General features: G+C 31.1%; 2 protein-coding genes across 3 annotated transcripts in view; one reads left to right on the plus strand and one right to left on the minus strand.

Moving 5' to 3' along the window:
- Positions 1-1,943: 1,943 nt before the first annotated feature.
- On the minus strand, positions 1,944-6,062 carry LOC113402688 (charged multivesicular body protein 3). Its single transcript, XM_064218792.1, has 7 exons — positions 5,882-6,062; positions 5,717-5,777; positions 5,436-5,615; positions 5,117-5,157; positions 4,647-4,820; positions 3,389-3,559; positions 1,944-2,152 (listed from the first exon to the last, which is right to left on the minus strand). Exons 1-6 carry the CDS (start codon positions 5,924-5,926, stop codon positions 3,404-3,406), a joined length of 657 nt encoding a protein of 218 aa, XP_064074862.1. The 5' UTR covers positions 5,927-6,062; the 3' UTR covers positions 1,944-2,152; positions 3,389-3,403.
- Positions 6,063-6,277: 215 nt separating this feature from the next.
- LOC113402659 (glycerol-3-phosphate acyltransferase 1, mitochondrial) overlaps positions 6,278-23,692 on the plus strand; it is a 58,793-nt gene continuing 41,378 nt past the window's right edge. Inside the window, exon 1 of one of the 2 annotated variants that reach the window (XM_064218844.1) lies at positions 6,278-6,453. The gene's annotated coding sequence lies outside the window, so the exon portion shown is untranslated. Of the gene's footprint in view, positions 6,454-19,856; positions 20,082-23,692 lie in introns of those variants that run through there. The other variant, XM_064218843.1, reaches the window with a different exon arrangement.

Raw genomic sequence — 23,692 nt, forward strand, 5'->3', positions numbered from 1 at the left:
GTATGTGTCGTGTCTTTGTTGATATAGGAATTACTCATATATAGTATATAATTATTGTTATGTTAGTTAAGCCGTTATTACGCTTTCTGTCTCAAATTCACCTAGTATTATATCCTCATCATCATCCTCCTGCCCTTATCCCAATTTACTTGGTGTCGGGGCAGCATGGTTTCATCTTCCATACTTCTCTATCTGACGTCATGTCACAGGTAAAATTATTTCCAGCCATATCATCTTTCACACAATTTTTCCACCTTCTCATTGGTCGTCCCCTTCCTCTATATCCATCGACATTCATGCTCAAGACCTTCCTAACGATATGTTCGTCATTTCTCCGCATAACATGACCATACCATGATAGCTGCCTTCCACATAACTTTTCGGTTATCAGTGCCACTTTCAAACTTCCTCGTAGGTACTAATTCTTTACTCTATCCATTCGCGTAACACCACACATTCCTCTCAATATTCTCATCTCCGCTACATGCAGTTGTCTTTCATTAATCCCTTTTGTGGCCCAACACTCTGATCCATATAGGGCAGCAGGTCTGATCATGGTCTAATATATCCTATTATGTTCAAATATAATAGAAGGAAAAAATATATAATATATACAAATAAATATATCAATTACAATATCAAAACTAAGCATAGTAAAAAAAACGATATAATATGAAGCATTATAGCATTTATTAATATATAAATTTTATTTACACTTTACATCATATATAGGTAAAAGTAATACTATGTCATTTTGAATTCTTAAGTCGATAGGTACTTAAGCGGAGTGCCCAGTATATTCGAGTTGTGACGCAATTAAACTTCATATTCATAATTCACTGTTTGTTATCTTAGAAATAGTAATACTCGTAATGATAACTGATTAATGTGATAAAGTTATACGGAATACTCAGTATGTGTCATATTGTTGTCGATTGACTTGGACAGCTCAGCTTGATTAAAACGGGGAATTCACGGAAATGGTTAAAACATGAAGCATTATTTAAACATAAAATACACTTTTTTATGAAAAACAATTGTTATTTATAGTTCAGCTCAAGCTGAAAATAAAACTACAATTTCATTTTAATGATTATAATAATATATGAGCCGAGATAAGGCTTCTAAGGAAAGGAAAATTTTAAGAGCCTGTTAAGAATTTTGACAATATTTTTTTATCAGAATGAACATATTTTGAAAAAGGGTACGGTCAACAAAAAAATCGGCAATTATATTTTTTTTGTCTAATTACAAATAAATCTAATTCTTGTAAGGTCTGGAAGGATCTACGGGAACAACTGAGGTTAAAATACTAAAAACTAAAAATTATAGGTTTTAAAAGTTTTATAATTTATCACTCTTATGTATAATTGCCCAGATTAATTTAATTAAAAAGTGTCATAAGTGCATTTTTAAATAGTATAGAAATAGATCTCTATAATACCGAATAATTACGTATGTATACAGCTTGGTTTTGTCCGTCCGTTATGCGTTGACGCACCGTACCTCTGGTTATATATATATACTTTTTTTTAGTGTTCTTATACTTTATTCACAGACGGGTTGTTATTATAATGGTCCTGCATGTTGTTGTTGGCAGGCAGCATCACAATCTTAATGTTTAGGCAGATGTGAAAGGCCAGCAACGCACCTGCAAGCCCCCCGGTGTTGCAGATGTCCATGGGCGGTGGTAGTCACTTTCCATCAGGTGAGCCTCCTGTTCGTTTGCCACGTCTAACATAAAAAAAAAAATGTATATAGAATGTTAGAACAAGTAACGGTTCCCCACTTAGTATCAGCAGTGTACAACAGGTAGCACGAGTCTTATCAGATAATAATTAAAAAAAACATATGAAGCGCAAATATTAATGATTGAGTGCAAAGTGGGGTGACGCACGATATCTTCTTGTACATAAAGTCATGATTGAACTTTAAGTAATTAGTTGTACTTTAAAGGTCTAATTTATTTTATACAATTTAATAAATACACATCAGAATATTTTATCATCATATCTTAATAAAACTTAATATAAATATATGTATACTCTACGATAACATTAAACATATAGTGAAGACAATTGCAACATTTATAAAATTAGTAAAAGGCATTTTATTTATCTTCGAACAGAAGTTGCGGCAACTCCTCGCATTTCTGCGGACAAAAAAAAATTAAGCAATAAAACTCAATCTGATAATATTTGTTTAAGACTTATCTTTTATCTTTATCATATAATCAATAATACTGATTATTTTGATAGAGACAATGTATGTATAATACAAACACAAGAAGTAAAGATAAACTTATAACATAACATTTCCTACAGTCACACATGGTTATCCTATACTAGTATTATAAATGCGAAAGTAACTCTGTCTGTCTGTCTGTTGCTCTTTCACGGATAAACCATTAAAGCGAATTTAATGAAATTTGGTTTGAGGCATGCTTGAACTCCAAGGAAGGACATCCTGACGATCAAACCATAAAACGCGAGCGAAGTCGGGGGCGACAAGTAGTATTTTATAAGTTTATATTTTTAAAAAAATATATCAAACCTTTTTTTTCTTACACAAAGCTATATAAATGATAAAAAATTCGTATTATATTTAATATACAAGGTTATAAAGATGATTAAAACGCATGTAGTTACTATTATTTGTCAACAATTATCGGAAAAGAGTAACCACTCAGTTATTCGGTGGTTCTCGTTAGAAAATAGATTCCGAACGGATGGTAACTTTATAAATAATTGAATCACGTTAATTACGATTCAAATAATACGATTGTCCATCAATTATTTTAAAGGAATCATTCGCGTGCAATGGAAATCGTACGTTCAACCTTAATGTTTTAATTTCTGGTTACTGACTAGGCCTACTTATACAGTAAGCTTTAGATTAGGGCCAATTAAATAACTCTGAATAATTATAGATATATTGATTGGACGAACAAATGGACAGAAAAAAAAACACTATAGTAATTATAGTACATATTGACTATCATAAGATCTTGCTCAAAGTCATGGTTGTTTTTTTATTTTTGTTTAATTATCTTTAGTCCTGGGATTGGCATATACATAAGATTAAGATTAAGATTAAAAATAATTAAAATTGAATTTAATTGAAATTAAATTTAATGATAAATATAAAACGACGTAAGCGACATCAACACAGTAGAGTATCGCACTGCAAATTAACTAAACAAAAACAGCCCACTTTATTGTCTTGGTGTGTGTGACAGCCACACTTGACATTTGCCAAACGTCATACTACTTTACTAGTTAACATGAACTTGGCCAACGCTTATATACTATTTTACATTTTATTTTTTGAAGCGTTTGACCTGGGGCCTATTAAGACATAAATAAACATATTAGTTAGTAGTAAGTACCTTTTAAAGCTATTCTTAAGATCTTAAGGCCTGTAGTCTTGATTGCATTTCGTCCAATTCACTTTCATCAGGTTCGGTCACCTCTGGTTCCTTGCTTGTAGAGGGAGCGCCGACTGCCGTTGGAGGAGCTGGAGCTTCTCCGAGTTGGCCTTGAGTTAGCTCCCAAAGCACCTGGAAAATTTAGATATATATATATATACAAACTTATACTAATACCTACGTGTTTAAACAAAAATCAAAAAAATATTAATGTTAGTATTTCAAAAAATCAAAAGTATTAGTTAGCTTTGCTTGCGCAAATTTATTCCGCTCTTTGGAAAAGATCTCCTCTCCTGTCACAGATATAAATTTGGAGCTTACTCCACCACGTCGCTCTAATCTAGATCGGTGGATAGATTTGTGACAGAATAGCATCTGATATAAGCCGAATCAGGCTGATGAGAAAATAATCTAAAATATCACTTATCATTCTTTCTCACTCACACTAACATTCTTTAGGAAAATAAAAAATATTGTTTAATTTTAATAAAATATATATAAGAATATATAATTAGGTCAATTCGATGAAAAATGCCATTGGTTGCGTTGTATATCGTTTACAAGGTTAGTGTCAGTATCACATTGAATTTTTTCTTTTAAATTTTGTTAGATTATCTGTGGCCTATCAGTAAGCCTGAAAATGTTCCAATGAAGGGCTAAAGCCCCTTTCTTCCTCTTGTTTGAAGGGGGTATATAATGTTCCTAATTATAGTCAAAATCATATCATAAAATGTTATATTTTTTCAATGTATTTGATTCAAATCAACGAGATGTTTTCACTGAACAACCATGGATTTAAAAATCAGTCATATTAACACAGAAAGTAAAAAAAATAGTGTACAATATTATATTTAATTTTTTTTATATTTAATTATTTTTTTTGTCAATTTTATTTTTAATGTCTCAAGAGTAATATTAAAAAATATAGCATTTTTATGATAAATGTAGAGCAATTGATTACTATAGTCATCTTTTACACAATCTGAACATTGCTGAACTGAGTTAAATGAAATATGGTATGGAGATAGTTAGAGATAGAGTCCTGAAAAAGGATATTGGCTACTTTTTTAATTCACCCCTTGAAGAGGTAAAATGGAGGATGACGTCACTGTGCTATCTGGTAAAGTTATACATTTCGTGCAAATGAAGTTGCAGATTCAGTTCAATAAAAATATAGTGATAAATGTATATAAATTATTACACCATATAATTTTCCCACCTTATCAACTTCACTCTGTGCCGCTTCCTCCATTTCCTCTTCATCCTCCATGCTAGACATGGTCTCATCCAGCATTTCCTCAATGATACCAGCCTTCATCATCTCCTTACTTAACTCTTGCATGGTGTGTGCTATTTCTGGCAATCGAATTAATGCCTGCATAGCTTGCATCACCTGGAATCATAAATTATGATTTTTATTAGATAGGCAGACTGACACAAGGACCACTTGATGTGTGTTGGTAAAAGTTATTAGTCTTAATTACTTTGCATGTTTACATTTTGCACTTATACTTTACACTAATTTGCAATTACTTACAATTTGCTACAAATCTTGGGAACTAAGATGTTATATCTCTTGTGTACACTGGCTCAGTCATCCTTCAAATCAGTAGAATACATGATCAGTGGGAGGTACCTACCCAGACCCAATTTAAAATAATTGAATGTATAAAATCAATATACACATACCTCAGTTGACTTTTGTAGTGATCCCGCTACTCTTAGTGTTGCTGAAATTGAGAATGAAAATAACTTTAATTACGACAGTCCAACAGTATATTAAATAAGAATAACCTTATTATTTATTACAATTCCCAGTTTTTTGTATGTACATATACTGATAACTAAATGACATTCAACTTTTTTTTAAATTATTTTATTACATAGACATTTGTTGTTTCTTTACACATCTATAATAAAAAAGCTAATAGGAGATGATTCTATATTCAAACAAAGGAGTTATTCAATTGACAAATTTATATAATAAATAAATTCAGTGTTACTTTACCTAATTGATTTTTCATTTGCATTTGCACTGAATTCAAATGTGCTTTGCTTGTGTAAATTTTACTAATTGCCCGCCTTGATCTTACGATCTCCTTGGCTAATATTGTACACACTTGTTTGTCATTTTTCGCAGCAGCATCCTTCAGCGATTTCTTAATTTTTTCCTCTTCCCTTTGAATCGCTTAAAAACATTAACCATTATTACGACATGAACAACACTTTCTTTGAAGATGTTTAGAATATATTGTTACATTTTAGTTTAATATACATATTCGAAAGTACCTCTTATTTGTCTATCCAAATTATAACCCTCTTTACGTATCTTATGGGACCATTCGTTCACCTAAAATAGCAGCATAGAACATGATATCACATTAAGTATTTCATCTTAAGAACTTTACACCATAAATATTGTAAGAATTCAAATGTTCTAAAATGTTAACATACCATCTCTTTTGGATTTCGATCAGGAGATTTACCAAACAAACCCATCTTTTACTATAAGATTTATTAAGTAGTAAATATAATTATAAGAAAATCTTATAATAATTATAATAAATAATCCTCAAATGTTTTGTGTTTTGACAATATTAATAAATTTGACAATTGACATTGACTTTTAAATATCAGCGATGACCTCACCTGTGTGTCATATTAGTATGTAATATGTATCGTTATACGTATACGTCTGTAAAAAATAAATAAAATAAATATCAACCTAAAAAATAAATGTTGTTATTTGATTTTATAACAGCAAATTCTTGCTTATGCCTTTAAATTTTCATGAAATATCAGATTATTTACTATTTTCTGTGTTGTCTGTTGTAAACGTCCATGTAACTCTAGTACGAAGTGTCATTTGCCGGTTACGTACAGAAATGTATGAAAAAAATATAATTTCGGAGTTATCCATTTATGAATACAATTTCAATCGTGTTTTAAAATATAACTATTGTTTTAGTATTCTAATAAATTCACGTTGGTGAACCATTGTGCTTTTCAGTACATTAAGAAACTATGTGAGTAATTTGTGTTATACTTTACATTTTATTTATTTTGTTTACAATGTTGTACCTCGCAATTTGATAGCTTAAAAATATCCTATTTTTAGCTACTATGTCTGGGCATACCATTGCAGACTGTATTTATTTTAATAAGTACGTGCTGCATTGTAACGAAAGCATCCTTCAAATTGTTTTAGATTCGAAAGAATGCTTAACACTATGAAAGCGCTGTTCTCATCGTTATCCTTGTAATAACTAACACACCAGAACAGGCTAATTTCGATGAAAATGTTTAAAAGATTCTGATTGTTACATATATAATACGAAATATTGAATAGAAATAAGATATTTAATATGAATTCCAAATTATACTTATATTTAGTATGGAATACATTTAACTTTAGGCGTACTTATCTACGGACGTCTAAAACGCAAAAAATGATGAGCTATTTTTTGATGTTGATGTTGATATATTTTAATATATAAAGGATTGCATTGGTCTAAACAGCGCTTTTCGTATTAGTTATTCATAATAGTGTTTGTCTAAATTTTCATTTCTATGTAAAATTTTAACAAAAAGAATTTTTATAAAGCATTGATATATATATATAAATTATAAGTTTCGCAACACTTAATGGATTTATATAATAGAATTCACATCCATTACCTTTTCTTTCATTATAATCAATGATCATTATTTGAAGTCTACTCTTTGTCATGGAAACACATGGACAAAATGAGAATATTTCTTTTATTCTTTCATTGTCCTTTAGTTTCTAAGTTTTTAATGTGTCTGATGGAATTTGTGAGATGGCCACAGTGCCATGGCAATAATTCTAATGTTTTGTTGTAATAAATATGTACTAATTTGAATTGATTATTGAATGATACAGTATTAAATATCATATAAAACTTACAAAAGAGACCTTAAATTCTATTTTCAAATTTAAATGTGATCAAACAATAAAATATTTTTCTAAATCAGTTCATAAATGGAATTGTTCTTGAGTACAAACATTATTAAAACTGATTAAAAATTAAAATTTTACTTTGGCACAATGAATTCAGTTTTAGTAGCATGGTGGGCCAACATGTTAATTATCAAGTACCTAATTGAAATTCAATTAAGTAAATTTTCAAGATATTTATTCTTTGTATTTGCTTTTAGGAACAGAGAGTGGAATGTATTGCGAGCAAATCGTTTCTGAAAAATAAATGAATAAAAAAAAATACAGAGAATTATTACATACTATAAAGAATAACTTTAAGACAATAATATTTAAAAAAAATTATAATAATTTTTTTTTTATAGCATAGTGCAAAAAAGGCAAATATCTAAGAAAATTACTGCAATTGATATGACTTTTTTATATTATATAATTGTATTATGTAGATAGTCTGTAACTGGTAACTTCTAATACAGTGAATAATTTAAAGTTTATTGCCCCAGTACCATTTTATCAGATCATTCGTATTATGTTCGAGACGTAAGTATCAGTCGGCATTGTCAAACGGTCACTCTTTTATGAATCAATTCATCCACTTTATCTGTGAATGTGTCGATTTTTTTTTCTGAGAATAACGGATAAGGGTCGAAAAAATATCGCCCTATTATACATCTTTTTAATAGTTAATTAATATTAAAATTGATGTTACTTTGTTTTTGTCTTATGTCTTACCATCCTTTCGATGGTGTGTGATATAGTAAAATGAAACAATGGTTGTTGTTCATACGCCAGCGAAGTTTCCCGATATGGATCGGTATTCTCTAAGAAGAAACTCGAAATGAGTTTCGATATATATCCGTATAAGATGTGCGTGAAATGTCAGAATTTAACGCGCATGCGACATTAAATAAAATCATTATAAAATTTATAGGATACAAGTATCAAATAGGCGCATCGCCGAAAGTCAACATTTTGTCAACAGGTTGTCAACATTTCACGAGTGAGTTATTACACTACAGTAAATATAATCAATATAATTTTATATAATCTTTTAAATAATATGTTACCTGAAATACTTAAAACGCGTGCCGGATTATATTATAGAATCGAATAGGCATTAAAAACTAAAAAAAGACATGAAAACTCGCTGCGTTTGCCTGAGCTTGAAAATCTGTCTTATCTGGACGATGACAGCAAGAATCTAAAATACATATATACACGTGATAATGTCATCCTGGCCCATTTCATCCACCGTGGCCAATCGCAAGGAAGACCAAACAACCCAGGACATATTATAAAGCACAAGTATGTGCGCAACCACAGGTGCACTCTTTATTCCTTCAATAACATCCATCTCATCGTCCGATGGAAAGACCATTACGATCAGAAAGAGTTTATGCATAGGACCAACGGCTTTACCTGCTTACCGAGGTACGGGATTGTACACACTTCCCGACCATTTTTTGACAGAACCCGTTAACTCTTTATCGGCCCGACCTGGGGGTTCAACGTAGAACCACGGATCTGTCGCCGTATGACTAGCGAACAGACCAACAAGGCAGTCAGTAATTTTGTCATATAGACTCAGTGAAGTTACAATCTTGGTGATATAAAACCATCTGAACTTCTCGTGTTTATACAATGGTTGACACTGTTTATATCTAAGTAATCAATATTATTGTAGGATATACATAATATTGTTGTAAATTTATTGTGATGAAGTGTAAGCATTCCGGCTTTGATAAGTACTTTAAAAACATTCCAAAGGGAGCCGTAACTTCATGATTATAAATAGTCTGAACAGTTATTTTCATCGTACGAAGTGGCGTTTTCTAGCATTCACCAAAGTTATCAATACTTATGAAATTGTCCTGTCTGGCTATCAAAGCACAGTAGAAAGCTTAAAATTGGATCAGAATTTTTTTTTTTTTAATTTAATTTTTATTTATATCGTACCCATCCGCTAAGAAAGGATTTTCTGTAAAATTTAACTTTAATGGAAAGAAATGCAGATATATTTATATTAATTTTAGCCGTGCGAAGTAAGGACAGGCAACTAGTACACCATAAGAAATGATACTATAAGAAATCAAATTCCAAGAACTGCGTATAAATGCGGTAAAAATGTCAATGACCTGATCATATTCAAAGTACCGGAAACATCATATAACATGCAAAGAATATTAAACCCCTCACATGGACCCACAATGGTATGTTCCATAACCTTCAAATAGTGACGTCATAAAATCAATCAATTAGTACTCATTACAATCTGCTCGTTTGTATCTGCAAATGAGGTTGATACCAAGTTTATCATGTTTCGCAGGAAAAGGACTTTGTCCATCGCCGACAATGTTAAAACCATATATCGTATATTATTATTATATATGTATTATTGGGGAGACTATATTATGTCAATCTTAACGTTATGTTAATAAACATTTCATTGTAACGGTTATTTAATAATTCCTAATTGAAGTTTATACTCACGTAAGTCGTCAATTAAGAGTAACTTACTTGCCAAGGCTTTTTGCGACACATTTGCCTTTTCCAAGAGGAAAGGTATAACTAAAATAAAATCTCATTCAAAGTAAATTCTAACGTTTCGTTCAACAGAACAATCTCGAAATAATTTGTAAACCAAAATATCTTAAATCCTATAAATAAAGAAATTAATGCAATGTCAAAACAAGCTACAAAGTTCACCATTGCGTCATATTCCCTTTCGAATGGCTCCAGTATAAAAATATATTTCTGTACATTTTAATCTATAACAAAACTTAACTAATTGTATTTCGACATGCTTCACCATCTTGGAATCCTCGCTCTATTAATATTTTATCTATAATAAAACACGACATTACACGTGAATCTCACGCGATCGACTTGTAAATACTAAATGTACTTGCTAATAAAATCGTCCATTAAAATAATAGTTACGCGTATATATAAACATAATTTGTTTGCCATAAATAATTGCATCCATGTGTCGTTATAATATTGACACCGCTAAGTTGAGTCTTTGTTTACAACGAGAGCGAATGCACTTAATGTGCACTTAAATATCATTAGATAACATTTTTTTTTTACTGTATTAAAAAGATACATTTTTAATTTAAATATAAAACCTTTTTTTAATGATTATGATGACTATCATGTAGGTACTCCTTGCTTATTTCGGCTTCGGCAGCTAAGTTCAAGTGATTCTAATCAGTTGATTAGACTCCCTTGCATAATTACGCAGGTGTGCTCTTTATTCCCTTACTCTTAGAATTCGACCGGAGGGTAAATTCGACACGACCTGAAATAATTTAGGCGCAGGACCAACGAGCAGCGTCCCGAAGATCTACTCCCTTATTGCAGTCGACTATACATATAATATAATAAAACTGAAGAGTTTGTTTGGTCTTTGTTTGAAATACATAAAAATTGCACTGATTGTCACCTGACAGAGCATCGTTAGCAGGAAACCGTCATCGCTTTGTCGTAGATGTAAACGTTAAAATTTTAAAGAGCGTCTTTAACAGTCGATTACTGGTCTACAATAACGATTCGTCTAAGACATGAACCAATAACATGCTGAAGGTTCAAACCGCTCAACACGAGAACACATGTAAAACGAGAAAGCGCAAAATAGTGAAATTGTAATTGACCAGCGTGATAAATCATGCCCGTGATCTAGCAGGCGTTTTTGATTCATGCTACCGACGCGGCACATGATTTATGTTAATAATTGTTTTATAACTAGTGATGTTAAATGTTCCAAGTAAACAAGTGACAGTTCGTAGAAGACCTATTAGTAAAGCATCGATCTCATCTACACTTGAATATGATATAACTAAAACGCGGCTATTTATAATAGAACATAAAATTATCTGGTAGATTGTTCTATGTAGAAAAAATGGGTCAGTGGATTATAACTCAAAATATTCCCAGCACTAATTTGTTTTTATTTCTGTTTGTCCGTTTTTTTTTCTTCTGATTTGAAGTCATAATTTATTCGACAGTCACACGACGACAGTCGGTTTTGGGTGAACTTTGTACGCATGCTTCGGAATGTCAAGTGGTCCGCTCTACCATGCTAAAATTTAAAGAAAAAGTAAGGAATTCGCAATCAGATAAATACGCCAGTTTCGAAGCAATTTTAAATTTTTTCTTATTGAATATCCTTGGAGAACGACACTATTTCTTTGATTTGAAATATATTCTTGTGTTAAATTCAACGTATACTTACTCTATGTTTTTTGTATGATTAATTATTATATAAGATTTCAACTTAAGCTTTATTTACATATAATAAGTTCTATCAATTTGGCAATGTAACTAGTTTCCACTAACAGTAGTGGAGATACGTCATTTTTCGTTGCTTAATAATTGTTGCTATCGAAGTAATCAGCTAAATCGGTATAATATTTCAATACTCAAAACGATTTATTTTATTTTATGTACGGTAAATAAACACTGATAACTGATAAGGCTTGTAATAAAGATTATTAATAGAATAATCAAACTTATATCCTTTAATTTGTTCAATTTAATTTACAGTTTTTTTAATGTTCTCTCTAACCGCATCTTTACTATCGCATACAGAGTACACTTGCGTTCACATTGGTGCTCTACAATATTTCCTGCGTTGTAAGTTGGTCTCCCTTGAAATTAACCTACGTGACCGAAATTCAACAGGACATCATCATCATCATGTCGATGGTTGAAAGGGTAATTGACGTAAGCGACATGACAAACTTGAAGGAGAATAATTTAAAGGTTCAACTTTCGGAATGGAACCATTAAAAATAAACTTCTGAATGGACTTTGATTTATTTTTTACCGCATTTCCATTGGTAAAGAAAGAAGTTTTCTTTTAATTGGTTTTGTTAAAAAGTTGCTTATTATTTTAGAAAATGTATGTATAGCCCAAGATGCCTGAAATCTAGTTTAGAAAAAGACATAATGGTTTAACTACATGCGATGAATAAAATAGCTTAGATTAAACTGATTCGAGCACTGACATAGACAAAAGTAATATAAGGTAGAGTGAAATTAGCGCCATGGCAGCTGACAACTACAGAGTCAAGTAGTTTGTTGCAGACGACCATTAGAGTGCCATCAAAATTAATCAAAGTAAACCTTTAGTAGGATTAGACTAGAAGTCGATACTTAAGCCAATAGTATTAAACAACGTCAATAAAATATTGGTAATGCCACTCGTCCAATTTTGGATACTTTATTGGTTCAACTTTATATCCGAGTTCATTTCACACATTTTGGAATCATTCAAGATCTTAGTCTGATGTCCAAACAAGGTATTGGATAAGTACTATACCACTCAAAGGGTCGTTATGAAATAAATCAATTGTTTATAAACATTATTAAGAATCAGCTAATCAAAGAAGCAATCAGTCAATAAGCAATAGGTTAACTTTATTTTTATAACATCAGTTACTATATTTTTACCTTTCAGTAACTATTAATAAATCTGACAATAAAAAAATCTAAATTTAACATTAACAAAAAGCTAAACTTAATATTTTTAATATTAGAAAAATAAAAAAGTTAACTTGTTTTCTTAGACAGGTTTTAAGACGACTTGACATACTTTTATCATATTTATTGCAGAGACAATTTCAAATGAAATATCAATAACGCATTTAGAAACAATATTATTTAATAATCTAGCTGACTACCGTAGAAATAGGTGTATTAATAAATAAACCTATTTCTACGGTAAATTTTTCCGATTTAAAACAAAGAACTCCTTCGCATTTTCCGCATCGCATCGGAATAGATGTTCCAATAGAGACTGATGTTGAAGATGAGATGCATTTGGAAAATTATAATATTAACATATATCAAAATATTATGTGTGATTCCTTTATAATTGATAACATACATACGTCAATTAATGTTATTTTTATCTGTCGATCGGAATGTGATTTGAATATTATATCAGTATCGTTTGTTATAAAATCGAACAAAAACAATTACGGATTAAAATAAGATAAAAATAATAATCCGATGACTAGGACTAAAGTCTAAAGATAAGGGCTAAAGTCCAAACGATAAAAGGGCATTTGGGATTTATACACACATATAATTAGATTTTATTTCTTTATATTAAAACTAGTTGTAGCCCGAAGTTCCGCTCGCATTATAAGTGTTGGTCGGCAGCTTTGAGGCATAAAAACGTAACCTATGTTCTTCTTTGGAGTTCAAGCTTGCTTTACACCAAATTTAATTAAAATTCGGTTAAACAAACAGACAGGCCGAGTTACTTTCGCATTTATAATATTAGTATAGATCAAAACGAAGCCCTTTATTGTTAATTTAAACTGGAGGTACCTTTTAGTTATCTAACAAATTATTTAACACTTTATTTTACGTATCAAAAATAAAAATATATATAAATAATATAAAAAGAAAAATGGAAAAAGAGAACTAAGAATGTTATGATCACATCACACGAGGAAGTGTTATATCGGGACAGCAATGCTTTTTGTTTTTTATCAGGCAGCCAGAGATTATTTATATTCTTAGAGTTGACTATCTCGTTGGTCTAGTTGTTAGGTTAAAAGGATACTGATCTCGAGGTTCCAGACATAAATCTCCTGGTCGTGCCGACGAAATTTTGTACGGCAAAAAAAAAAGTATTATCTTAGGAAAAAACATTTAAAATAAATATGATCACATATTTCAAGTTAAATTAGAAACATTTTTCACTATTATTGGATATCCACGCAACCAAGGTTGGCGTCGTAATGGCGGTGTGGGGTATTGTTTTTACTGCCCACAGTGCCAATGTCCTAGCCCGGAGATGCATTATTGCAGGTGCATTATTCTAGTCTCTGCATTCAAAATATAAATCTTAAGTTACGAGTTTTGTTACCTGTAATTGTTTAGTGTAATAACAGTTGTATATCAGGCGTCTGTTATGTAATAAGTTAACGATAATAGGCATGGTGATGGCTGGTGTTATTATGTAAACAGTTAGCCTTCGATACTGCAATAATATTAATGTAAAAAATGAGAGGTGCAGCGGAAGAGGACAAAGTACCTTCTTCTAGATACAAATATCAACAGAATTAGATCTTTAAGTTCAGGTCAAATCTATCTTAAGGTATTATTTTCATAATTTGCACATTTGATAGTTGTTTTGAGTCAAGAGTTTATCAAATTAACGGTCGTATGTTGACGCACTTAACTCTCGCTGTGGAAGGATTCTAAGTTTTATCAAACCTACTTAGTTCTCGCTAACGTCACACGACCTCTACGGTCTAGTTTCCGTGACCGATATTATTTTACGTAATATATATTTGCTTTTAAGTATTTGAGGCCTATTAACCTTTTAGAGATCATCATAGTATCACCGTTCCGTGACAACGTTCATTCGAAAGAAACTTTGCGTCTTTATTGTTTTAGAAAATTTACGTTGTTGCCAAATTGTCCGAATTTTGATCTGGCCGGGTTATTTAACAGACAAAATAACAATAGCACACGAGAATATGCGGAAACACAGATACACATCCTCGTGCGGTATTCATATTTCATACATATCTTATTCCGAACGAGCAGCACTTGGATCGGAAAGAGATTCAAAATTCGAACATGGGACTACTAGATCAATGATGCAAATAAGTATTAAGTTAAATTAAATGTACAATAGTACATTAAAATATTATATAACTTAATACTATACGTTTATATTTTTTATATCTTAAATTATTTTCATATATATTTTTTTAATCGCGTTTCAGTTTTATTCATCGCGTTTATAAAATAATTTGACTTAATGTAATTTTAAGTCTTGTGTGAAGGTTGTATTTTAATATATTATAAGTGGAAGTTACTTTTTTCTGTCGATTTATCTAATGTTTCTTCATTTATAAATACATACTAAGACTTACTAATGATGCTATGTTGCAAATCCGCCGGATGCTTTTGATGACGTAATAATCACTGTCGTTATCCGTGCAACTTGTCTCAATTTGACATATCCTTGCTAAATTTAAAAAATATATATAATAATGTTGGAATCTTATATATTAATAGCATAAGCCGATTTTTGTCCCAGTGATTATGGGACGATAGCTGCACTACATTTTGAAAAGCTCCAGCCGGTAGATGTGCAGAAAAATAAAGATTCTTGATCGCAATTTATGAAATTGATACAATTTAAAAAAAAATTAGGGAGCGGAAAAATATCACTGGCCGGTTAGAGTATTAGAAAAAAAAAAAACGTAAAAAGAATTAAAGTAAATTGTTATCGACAAACTCCAATTCTAATTTAAACATTTAAAATTTCAATTAAATAAAGTTTCATAATTTTGGCGCCAAATGTAGATGAGTGACATGCAGTTTACAATAAAATGAAATTAATTTTTTTTTTTAATAAACGTTAAGTTTTGCGGGTGAATATTAGTTTAAGATTTATAGATTTCTGCATTATTTGATTATTAACGATGAAAAGTGGGACGTACATTTAGTTTTTCATTTAGACGGTTTTTGTACCATCAACGTTAGGTTGTGTTGTCATTAGATACTGAAAAATATCATCTTCAATAAATCTATATATGTATATCATAATATCTTTAAATATCACTCAAACTGATCCCTATGACAGCTGCTCTTCGATCAACAATACCACAGTGGTATTTTTGATCTAAGCAGGTGCTATATATACATTTATATTCAGACAGACGCTATTTTGTCATGTCATGGACAATGACCACCAGCCCCCGAGAAAATGGAATTTTTGACATCAACATTTTTGTTCTAATACAAAAAAAAATCCTTAATTTGAATGTTTTGTTAGTGTTATGTTAAATTTAGGTAATTCGTCTTTTTGTTAGTGTTTGTTATTAATTATCTTAATGGTTTTTAAGACATTGTATGTAAACGTTTTGTGCAGAAATGTACCAACCCGCAGAAGCATTAATAAAAGTTATTAAGATTTAAAAGAGAAAATCAAAGTTATTCAATGTCTTTAAAATAATAACTATAGCATTATAGTTATTATATACAATTATAATTTAGCAGGGTGACGCTCTCTAAACAATTTTTTTTTCTCTTTTTTATCCTAATAACTTTTATTGACGCTTTTATGGGATGGTACATTTCGATACAATGCGGTCCAAATATAATATATATTAGTTTAAAATTATAACTATTCATTTTTTTCTCATCACAATAAAAAATATCGTTAAGCGGTAAAATTTTCTTAAAGACAGATTCATCCGATTGTTCAAAAACTCAATTAAATTTTCAAATTAATATTACACTTTTCTCTTGAAGAGACAATTTTAAGCTTATTCCACTACCGTTTCTTCATAATCGCATCTGTAGGTGTGGATCTAATCCAAGAACTAAAATAATTATAAACACAAGAAGAAAAACAAATCGCGCTTTTCCGGGATTAAACTCACGATCCCGTTTTATATCCATATCAATTTTATAAGAATCTTATTTGAAAATATATTAATTACTCGGTATTTTTATGATACAAGTTAATGGTATTACGCCGGTCCGCCGGATGTGCTAATGATACCCTTGATATTGCCTCTTCGTCCTAGTCTGACAAAAGACTTGTAAAATAACCCGTCTGCTGACCTTAGTAACGAGATGCGTGATTGGGCGTAATTATGTCGTACCAGCATAGTTAGTATGGTATAAAGCGCCTGGTCCTTAGTAAACTTTTAAGTTTCGTTGTATATTTTATGTCCTCGTCTCATTTTAGGAAAACGCCTATAGACGTCATGATAATTAATTAGCTATTGGGCCTAAATGTCTGTGTACACTTAATAGCTTTTCTTCGACAAAATTTCTCTTGGAGATCTCTAAGTTCAATTTATTTTTGATCGGTTCAATGATTTTGTTGTGATAAGATACCATACAAACATATAGAGATACTTTCGTATTGTTCATATTAGTCCGATCACTGGTCTGTAATTAGTCAGAAGCGTTGGCGTGTCAATAAACTTGTTTGCCAATGATCGAAGTGCTGCTTCAGATCAAACGCTTCGAATAGGTACCTCTCCGATTATTTTTTTAGTCGAGTCTTTGATTCTAATCAAGAAAAAGTTCTAATCGTTCTTAGTATTTTAGTTTTACCAAATTTATCTTATCTCGAAGACTCAGTATCGATTATCTACTTGAGGAAAGGTAGAGTTATTAATGTTTCAAAATTTTAATTGAATAGAAATAAAACATAATTTCATTTAAAATTTAATTAATGCAAAATCTTAACGATAAACTTTTATTTTTATCCATGCACTTAAATTAATATTGCATTGTTACTCGGACCAAGTGTGTAAAATTTCAGTTAATGTTGTTGAGAGCAACTAGTTTAAAATTCATTTATAAGATTTCGCCCTCATACATCTCATATTTGAATCAAATCTTGAATCTTATATCTACTGGTAATGTTAAATCAAAACTTACAATGAGGGTAATAGATTCAAAGCCATCGCGTTAAACTTTAAAAAAATGTTAATGGTTATCGTGTAAATTTCCGTCATCGCTGAACACGTGATGTTGCATAAGCAAAAACACAGTGCCAGTGGTACTTGTTCAAATAAAAACATGTGATTTTTTAAAGACCACGTCACCTCGGTGGAGCATCGCGATAGACCAAACACAAACATTAACATCGAAATGCAATCTAGACCTCTCTTATATATAAAAATCTCTCGACATCTTTGGCTGAACCACACGAAAGTTAGCATTTATATGTTTTTTTTGGGGTTTGTTGCAATTCATTGCTAGGTGATGCTGCTCAACAAATTCTATGCCGTCAAACCGATCACCATCAATATTGGTACATATATGAAGATAACTAAATTAGGTAGGATAATAAGGGTTTCCCTAATGTATATATGTTTTAAAATGATTGTCCCGAATGGACTGGTTGTCAAAGTTCAACTAAATATGATATAGACTTAAATTTTTTCGATTTTGCGAAATCGTCTTAACATCGTCTTTTCGACCAAAGTTTTTTTATTCAAAGTTTCATTCTTTTGTTCAAAAGAATACATACATACAATAAATAAGTATGAACGCTGTTGAAGCTTCGATATATCGAGCGAGTAGTGACCACGACATTAAATGTCGATTTTGAATTAGCTTTTACTCCGTGTTAGCAATAAAAGTGGGTCTGGATAATTGTATATCACCGCAGCAGTCGTTTCTCATTATTCATGTCATCATTTACAACCAGGAACTTTAATTTCTTTAGTTAAATTAACCCAAATTGCCGTGTACGTTAACTTTAATTTAGTAATTTTATGTGGGTATATTATTTCGGTCGGCGAGAAACAGTTCAAAATGAAAAAAAAATTAAATTAATGTTCCTGAACATATTTCTTATTTGTGTATTGTTCATTGAAAATAAACAATAAAATTTAATCAGAAACTTATATTTTTACAAATACCATTGTGGTTTGCGAAGATTTTTTACACAATAGTTTTAAGCAAATTAGACAGATTTTAACAACAGAAAATTCTAATAACTTATTAAAAGTAATGTGACGAGGACGACGTGATAAAAGTTAACTAAGGCAGTTCGATTGTTAATTTATTTAATGAAGGGATATTTAATTCAATATTACAAGATTTTAAGGATAGTTATTTTTAAGAGCGTATCAGGGATATAGTTATTGTTCTAAGATTTATATCAAATATACAATAGTTTTGACTGTTAATTCTAATGTAAATATTTTATCAACAAAAATGTTCATAACATTTTTATTGATCGTGTGTGTGTGTGTGTCAGGTTCGAAATATTCCCCTCAAGTTGCGTGACAGTTCGTTCGAGTGCTATCAATTACCAGTGTTAAGCAATTGCCGGTCGGACAGTCACAATTGTCATTTATATCCTATTGCCACACGAAATTACATTACATAATATTTCAGGCTAGAAATCCGTATAAATAATAATTCTACTTTATCATGTTTAGTTCAACGTATTTTAGTTTTCTAATATGAATACCAAATTCCGTCCTAATAGCCAATGTTGGTAGTCACCGGCGGATCATTTGATGTGATGAATATTAATACATCTTCAATGACGACGCCTTTGACCTCGTCATTGACGCTTCCAGAGCATAAGACCTTCTACATGTAGTTAGCGAGTAGAAAATGTGTAATAATATACCTACATCTAAAAATTGACACAAAGTGAAATTAAATCTACACTAAAATACATTTGTACTATTTACAAAATTTTTGTTATGTTAAAATATATATTTACTTAATTTATATGAAAAATTAAAATTCAAAGCAAACGTATGATTTTATAATATTACAAGAAAAAAGTAATCGGGAATCATAATGACGAATACCGAAGCAACCCGGCACGGCGGCATCCGAATGATGCCAACTGCGACAAGAAATGGTAAACATTTCTTTTTATTGGCCACTTGTTCAAGCATGCGTTGTTGCAAAAAGAACACGAGTGATCGGCGATGGCGTGCTATGGCGTATCGGTTCAGTTATACTTTGACCGTGCGCGTGGGTAGACGTCGCCCGTCGACGCGAAATACTTCGATTGACGTCGCGCTGTTACATAAAAATACTACTTGCTACTGTTTTTCTTTAATCAACATTAGTCAAAAGTGCATTTCTAAATCATTCCATAACTTGTATATTTATATTTTTTTATCAAGAAAGTGAAAAGTCAATTTGGGTACAGTCAAATTATGTGAGGTAAAGTTCGAACCGACAAATACTTTTAAAATTGTTTTTTAAAGTTAAACGAAACGGCTACTGGCATTTTTATTAATACATCGAAGTAATAATATGCCACACAATTCGCCTGTCGATTTCTCTTTCCATTCACGCGATGCACCGGAATTTGATTCATCGTCGTACGGAAAATCTTGTCGTTTGATAACTGTTGTTACGTTTTGCAGATATTTCGTCAGATGATTACGTTGTGAGATTTAATTGTAACGTCCATCCACGTTCCTACATGACGGCTAGTCACGGTCCGAATATTTCGATTTGTAATTCATGAAGTTACTGAATTCTGATTGCTTCGCCTAACCGTTCTGTGCTAGCTCAATGAATTTTATTATTACGATTTATTTACGCTCAGTTGATTCAAACTACCGAATAATTCTCTTTAATCTTATCTACTTGACAATGTTTATATCATGTGCCGAAATCTTATTAGCAAAGTAAACAAACATTTACATTGACTTTGTATAAATGAATTCCGACACGTTGGCCACGAAATAATATTTCGTACGTTCGTAATACAGACGTTACGACTTGTGTGACTAAGGTATTAATAAAACTAACATTTGTTCTATTGTTTATTATAGGTAAAGTGACACAGGTGATATGTATAATTTTTTTAATAAAACTAAAACAGTATAAAACGTTTTTAATATGTGCGTTTCTTGATCAAGCATCGTGGATAAAAAAATATTATAATAAGTTGAAATTAGAATTAGCTTGAAGACTTAAACAGCTATTATCAGTTTTTCTTGAAGATTAGCAAGACTATTAATGCTAATATTATGTGAAATTACGATGAATGTAAAAAATTTAAGTCGCTGATTTTAAATGTATACAATTTTAAATATTTTTATATCCAAGGTTGATTGCTGCAGTCGTGAATCATAATATATGTTTAAATATGTTCTGAGACAAGACAAACTTTTGGTTTCTTTTTCATTATTATCTATCACGTTACATGTTGACGACCTTACTGATAACGTTTGGCGGTGTTTTATTAAACACTGATTTCTCTTTCGCTGTCATCAATTTGGCATTTGAAAGAAGGAGACGGCATTGTTTAACTAGTCTCTCCCTAAAAAATTGTAGGTTAATTATTCCAATTAACTTGTTACTAGTTTGACATTTCGATTGTAATTGTATCCAGTTTATCAAAGTAGTAAAGCCGCCAAGAGTAAGCGGGCTATTACTTTTTTATTTAAGATGGAATATTTGAAATTACCATCCATTGCCAAATATTAGGTTATTATATGGAAACTTACCTTGATTACGAATACAATTTTTTTTTTATAATTATGTAATACATCATTGTCGGAATTTGACCTTTCTATAATGGCTCTTAATGTACAATCAATATTTTTAATTTACTTTGTTATAAGGAAGCCAGTATAAAGCTATATATTTATTATTGTTTTTTTAATCCTCTTAACTTACAATTATGATGTATGGTTATAAAAAATAGTGTTAGGAGTGCGTTCATTTGTGTTAATGTAAGGATGAAATCATATGAACTAATAGTGGTCGCCTGCGGCTTCGCTCGCGTTTTACAGGTCTATTCAAGCTTCGTCAGGTATTAGGCATAAAAAAGCAGCTTATGTTCTTGGAATCCAAGCTTGCATAGGATACCAAATTTCATCAAATTCGGTTCAGCGGTATAGCCGTGAATGACCAACGGAGTTACTTTCGTATTTATAATATTAGTATAGATATATCGTAATCGATAGTATATATGGTGAGAAAAATCGTTATATATATTTAAAAGGTATTCCAGATTTGTAGTTTTTGTTCAATGTTGATCCTTGAAGTTGTGTTACGTATTTTAATAAATATACATGGCATATTCATCCATCATAGTAGTGTTTCATTTATTTGTGACTATCGATAAGTAAGTGTAATACTTCTATATTTAATAAAGGAATTTGAGTTTAATATTAAAGCGTCAATAGCGTAATGGTTTAGGGGCCGCCTAGCGATGTTAAGAGTTGCAGGATCGATCTATGATGATCGACAGGTCTGGACCTCTCGGGCTATTGTCCTCCCACTCCTAACACAAGTGAAAAAAAAAAACAGTTTGGGCCATATCTTCCACGAAGACGACAAGCATAAAGTCCAGCGAAGATCTGCTGAAGTTCAGTAAAATTATAAAATTGCCAAAATTTATAAAAGTAAAATGTAAAAAAAGGCAAGGGCAACTGTGAGCCCGTTTTAAAAAAAAAAGTGATAAAAAAGGAGGTGTAAATAAGAATATTAGTAATTCCTTAATATTATATATGCACATATAAATATATAATAATAATTAAAATGTAAATTATGTATCAAGTGTCGGTCTCCATATTTTTATTATAATTTGACGTTTGTGTAAATTCGTCTAACGAAGGCCGTGATTCGTCGTTTGTCTCGATTACGGTGTCACGTGTCGTTGCAAGATAGAATCCTAATTAATATGAATTATAAGGCACTTGGAAGAATGCGAGATATTTATTATAGCGTTTTTAATTACTTTGTTTCACTGTGCCGTGTTCAATATCTGTCTTTTGTTTTATATCATTATTTGTTTTTTCGTTTCTGAAAATTTATTTTCTAACATATTTATTGTGGCAATTTCAAACTACGTACTAGCTGTTCGGTGCGATTTCAACCGTGTTAAATGTTCTGTTCCACCTTATCAGGCCCCGTAAGTCGTATCGCGATTTTATATTCTATCTGACAACCTTTTTTCAAATTTAACCTGAGTCCGAATATCCTGAGCTTTTATTGTTTAAGTAAGAAACTTAGCTTATGAGTGCTTCCAAACAAATAAACTTACAGTTGGTATAAAAAAATGCTTTATAATTAGATTATTGCGTTAAATTTTCCACTAAATTCTGAATCAGTTATTTCTTTGTTTCGGAATGTACAACTGCATATCATCATTAATTAGTCATTATAGCTTAAAATAATTCGATAAACATGTCCATAAAATAAATTACGATGACAAAATTATATCGTTGTGTGCGTTTAATTATAATGACTGCCTCTTGCTAGTGACTGGCTTATAAGAACGCACATCTCGAGGTCCTGGTTTCAATCCCTTGCATAAAAAGTTATTGAGTTTTTCTGTAGAGAAATTCTGACAGCTGACAGTGTTAACATTATTGTATCTCTGAAAGCACGATCCTGTCCGCTTATTTAAGCTTCAACTTATACCGGTCGTGTCGAATGTTCTCCCATTTTCAGAGTAGGGAAACAGAGATCTCAAGACCAGTTACCTGGTGTCCCTTTAAAATGGTTGCCGTGGCCAAAACCGTTCTGGCGGACTATGTATAAAAAGATAACGCAACTGTCTATATGACCGAGTATTTTATTAAACAGGTCTTGTGTTAATTTAGTTTTAGTAAATGATTGCGTAAAGCTAATACGTACTGATTCATTTGCTTACAATGACGACGTGCGGTATTGTGCGGTTGTAACACGTGATACGTTTATTGTGTAATCCTTTATCACGTTACAGCTGAAATCGAAGTGTAGCGGTTTTGAATATGATCTATTTTATGTGTCTCCTTTTTTTTCACGTATAATATTGTTAAATTCAAATT

Source organism: Vanessa tameamea, chromosome 24 (assembly GCF_037043105.1).
Source record: "Vanessa tameamea isolate UH-Manoa-2023 chromosome 24, ilVanTame1 primary haplotype, whole genome shotgun sequence".
NCBI lineage: Eukaryota > Metazoa > Arthropoda > Insecta > Lepidoptera > Nymphalidae > Vanessa > Vanessa tameamea.

What these genes read in the sequence shown, in the direction of transcription:
- LOC113402688 (XM_064218792.1), bottom strand. Translation starts at nt 5,926, where the DNA reads ATGGGTTTGTTTGGTAAATCTCCTGATCGAAATCCAAAAGAGATG. An exon ending in GCAAATGAAAAATCAATTAG is followed by an intron (nt 5,158 to 5,435) that starts GTAAAGTAACAC and finishes TCTCAATTTCAG; the next exon opens with CAACACTAAGAGTAGCGGGA. An exon ending in CACTACAAAAGTCAACTGAG is followed by an intron (nt 4,821 to 5,116) that starts GTATGTGTATAT and finishes TTATGATTCCAG; the next exon opens with GTGATGCAAGCTATGCAGGC.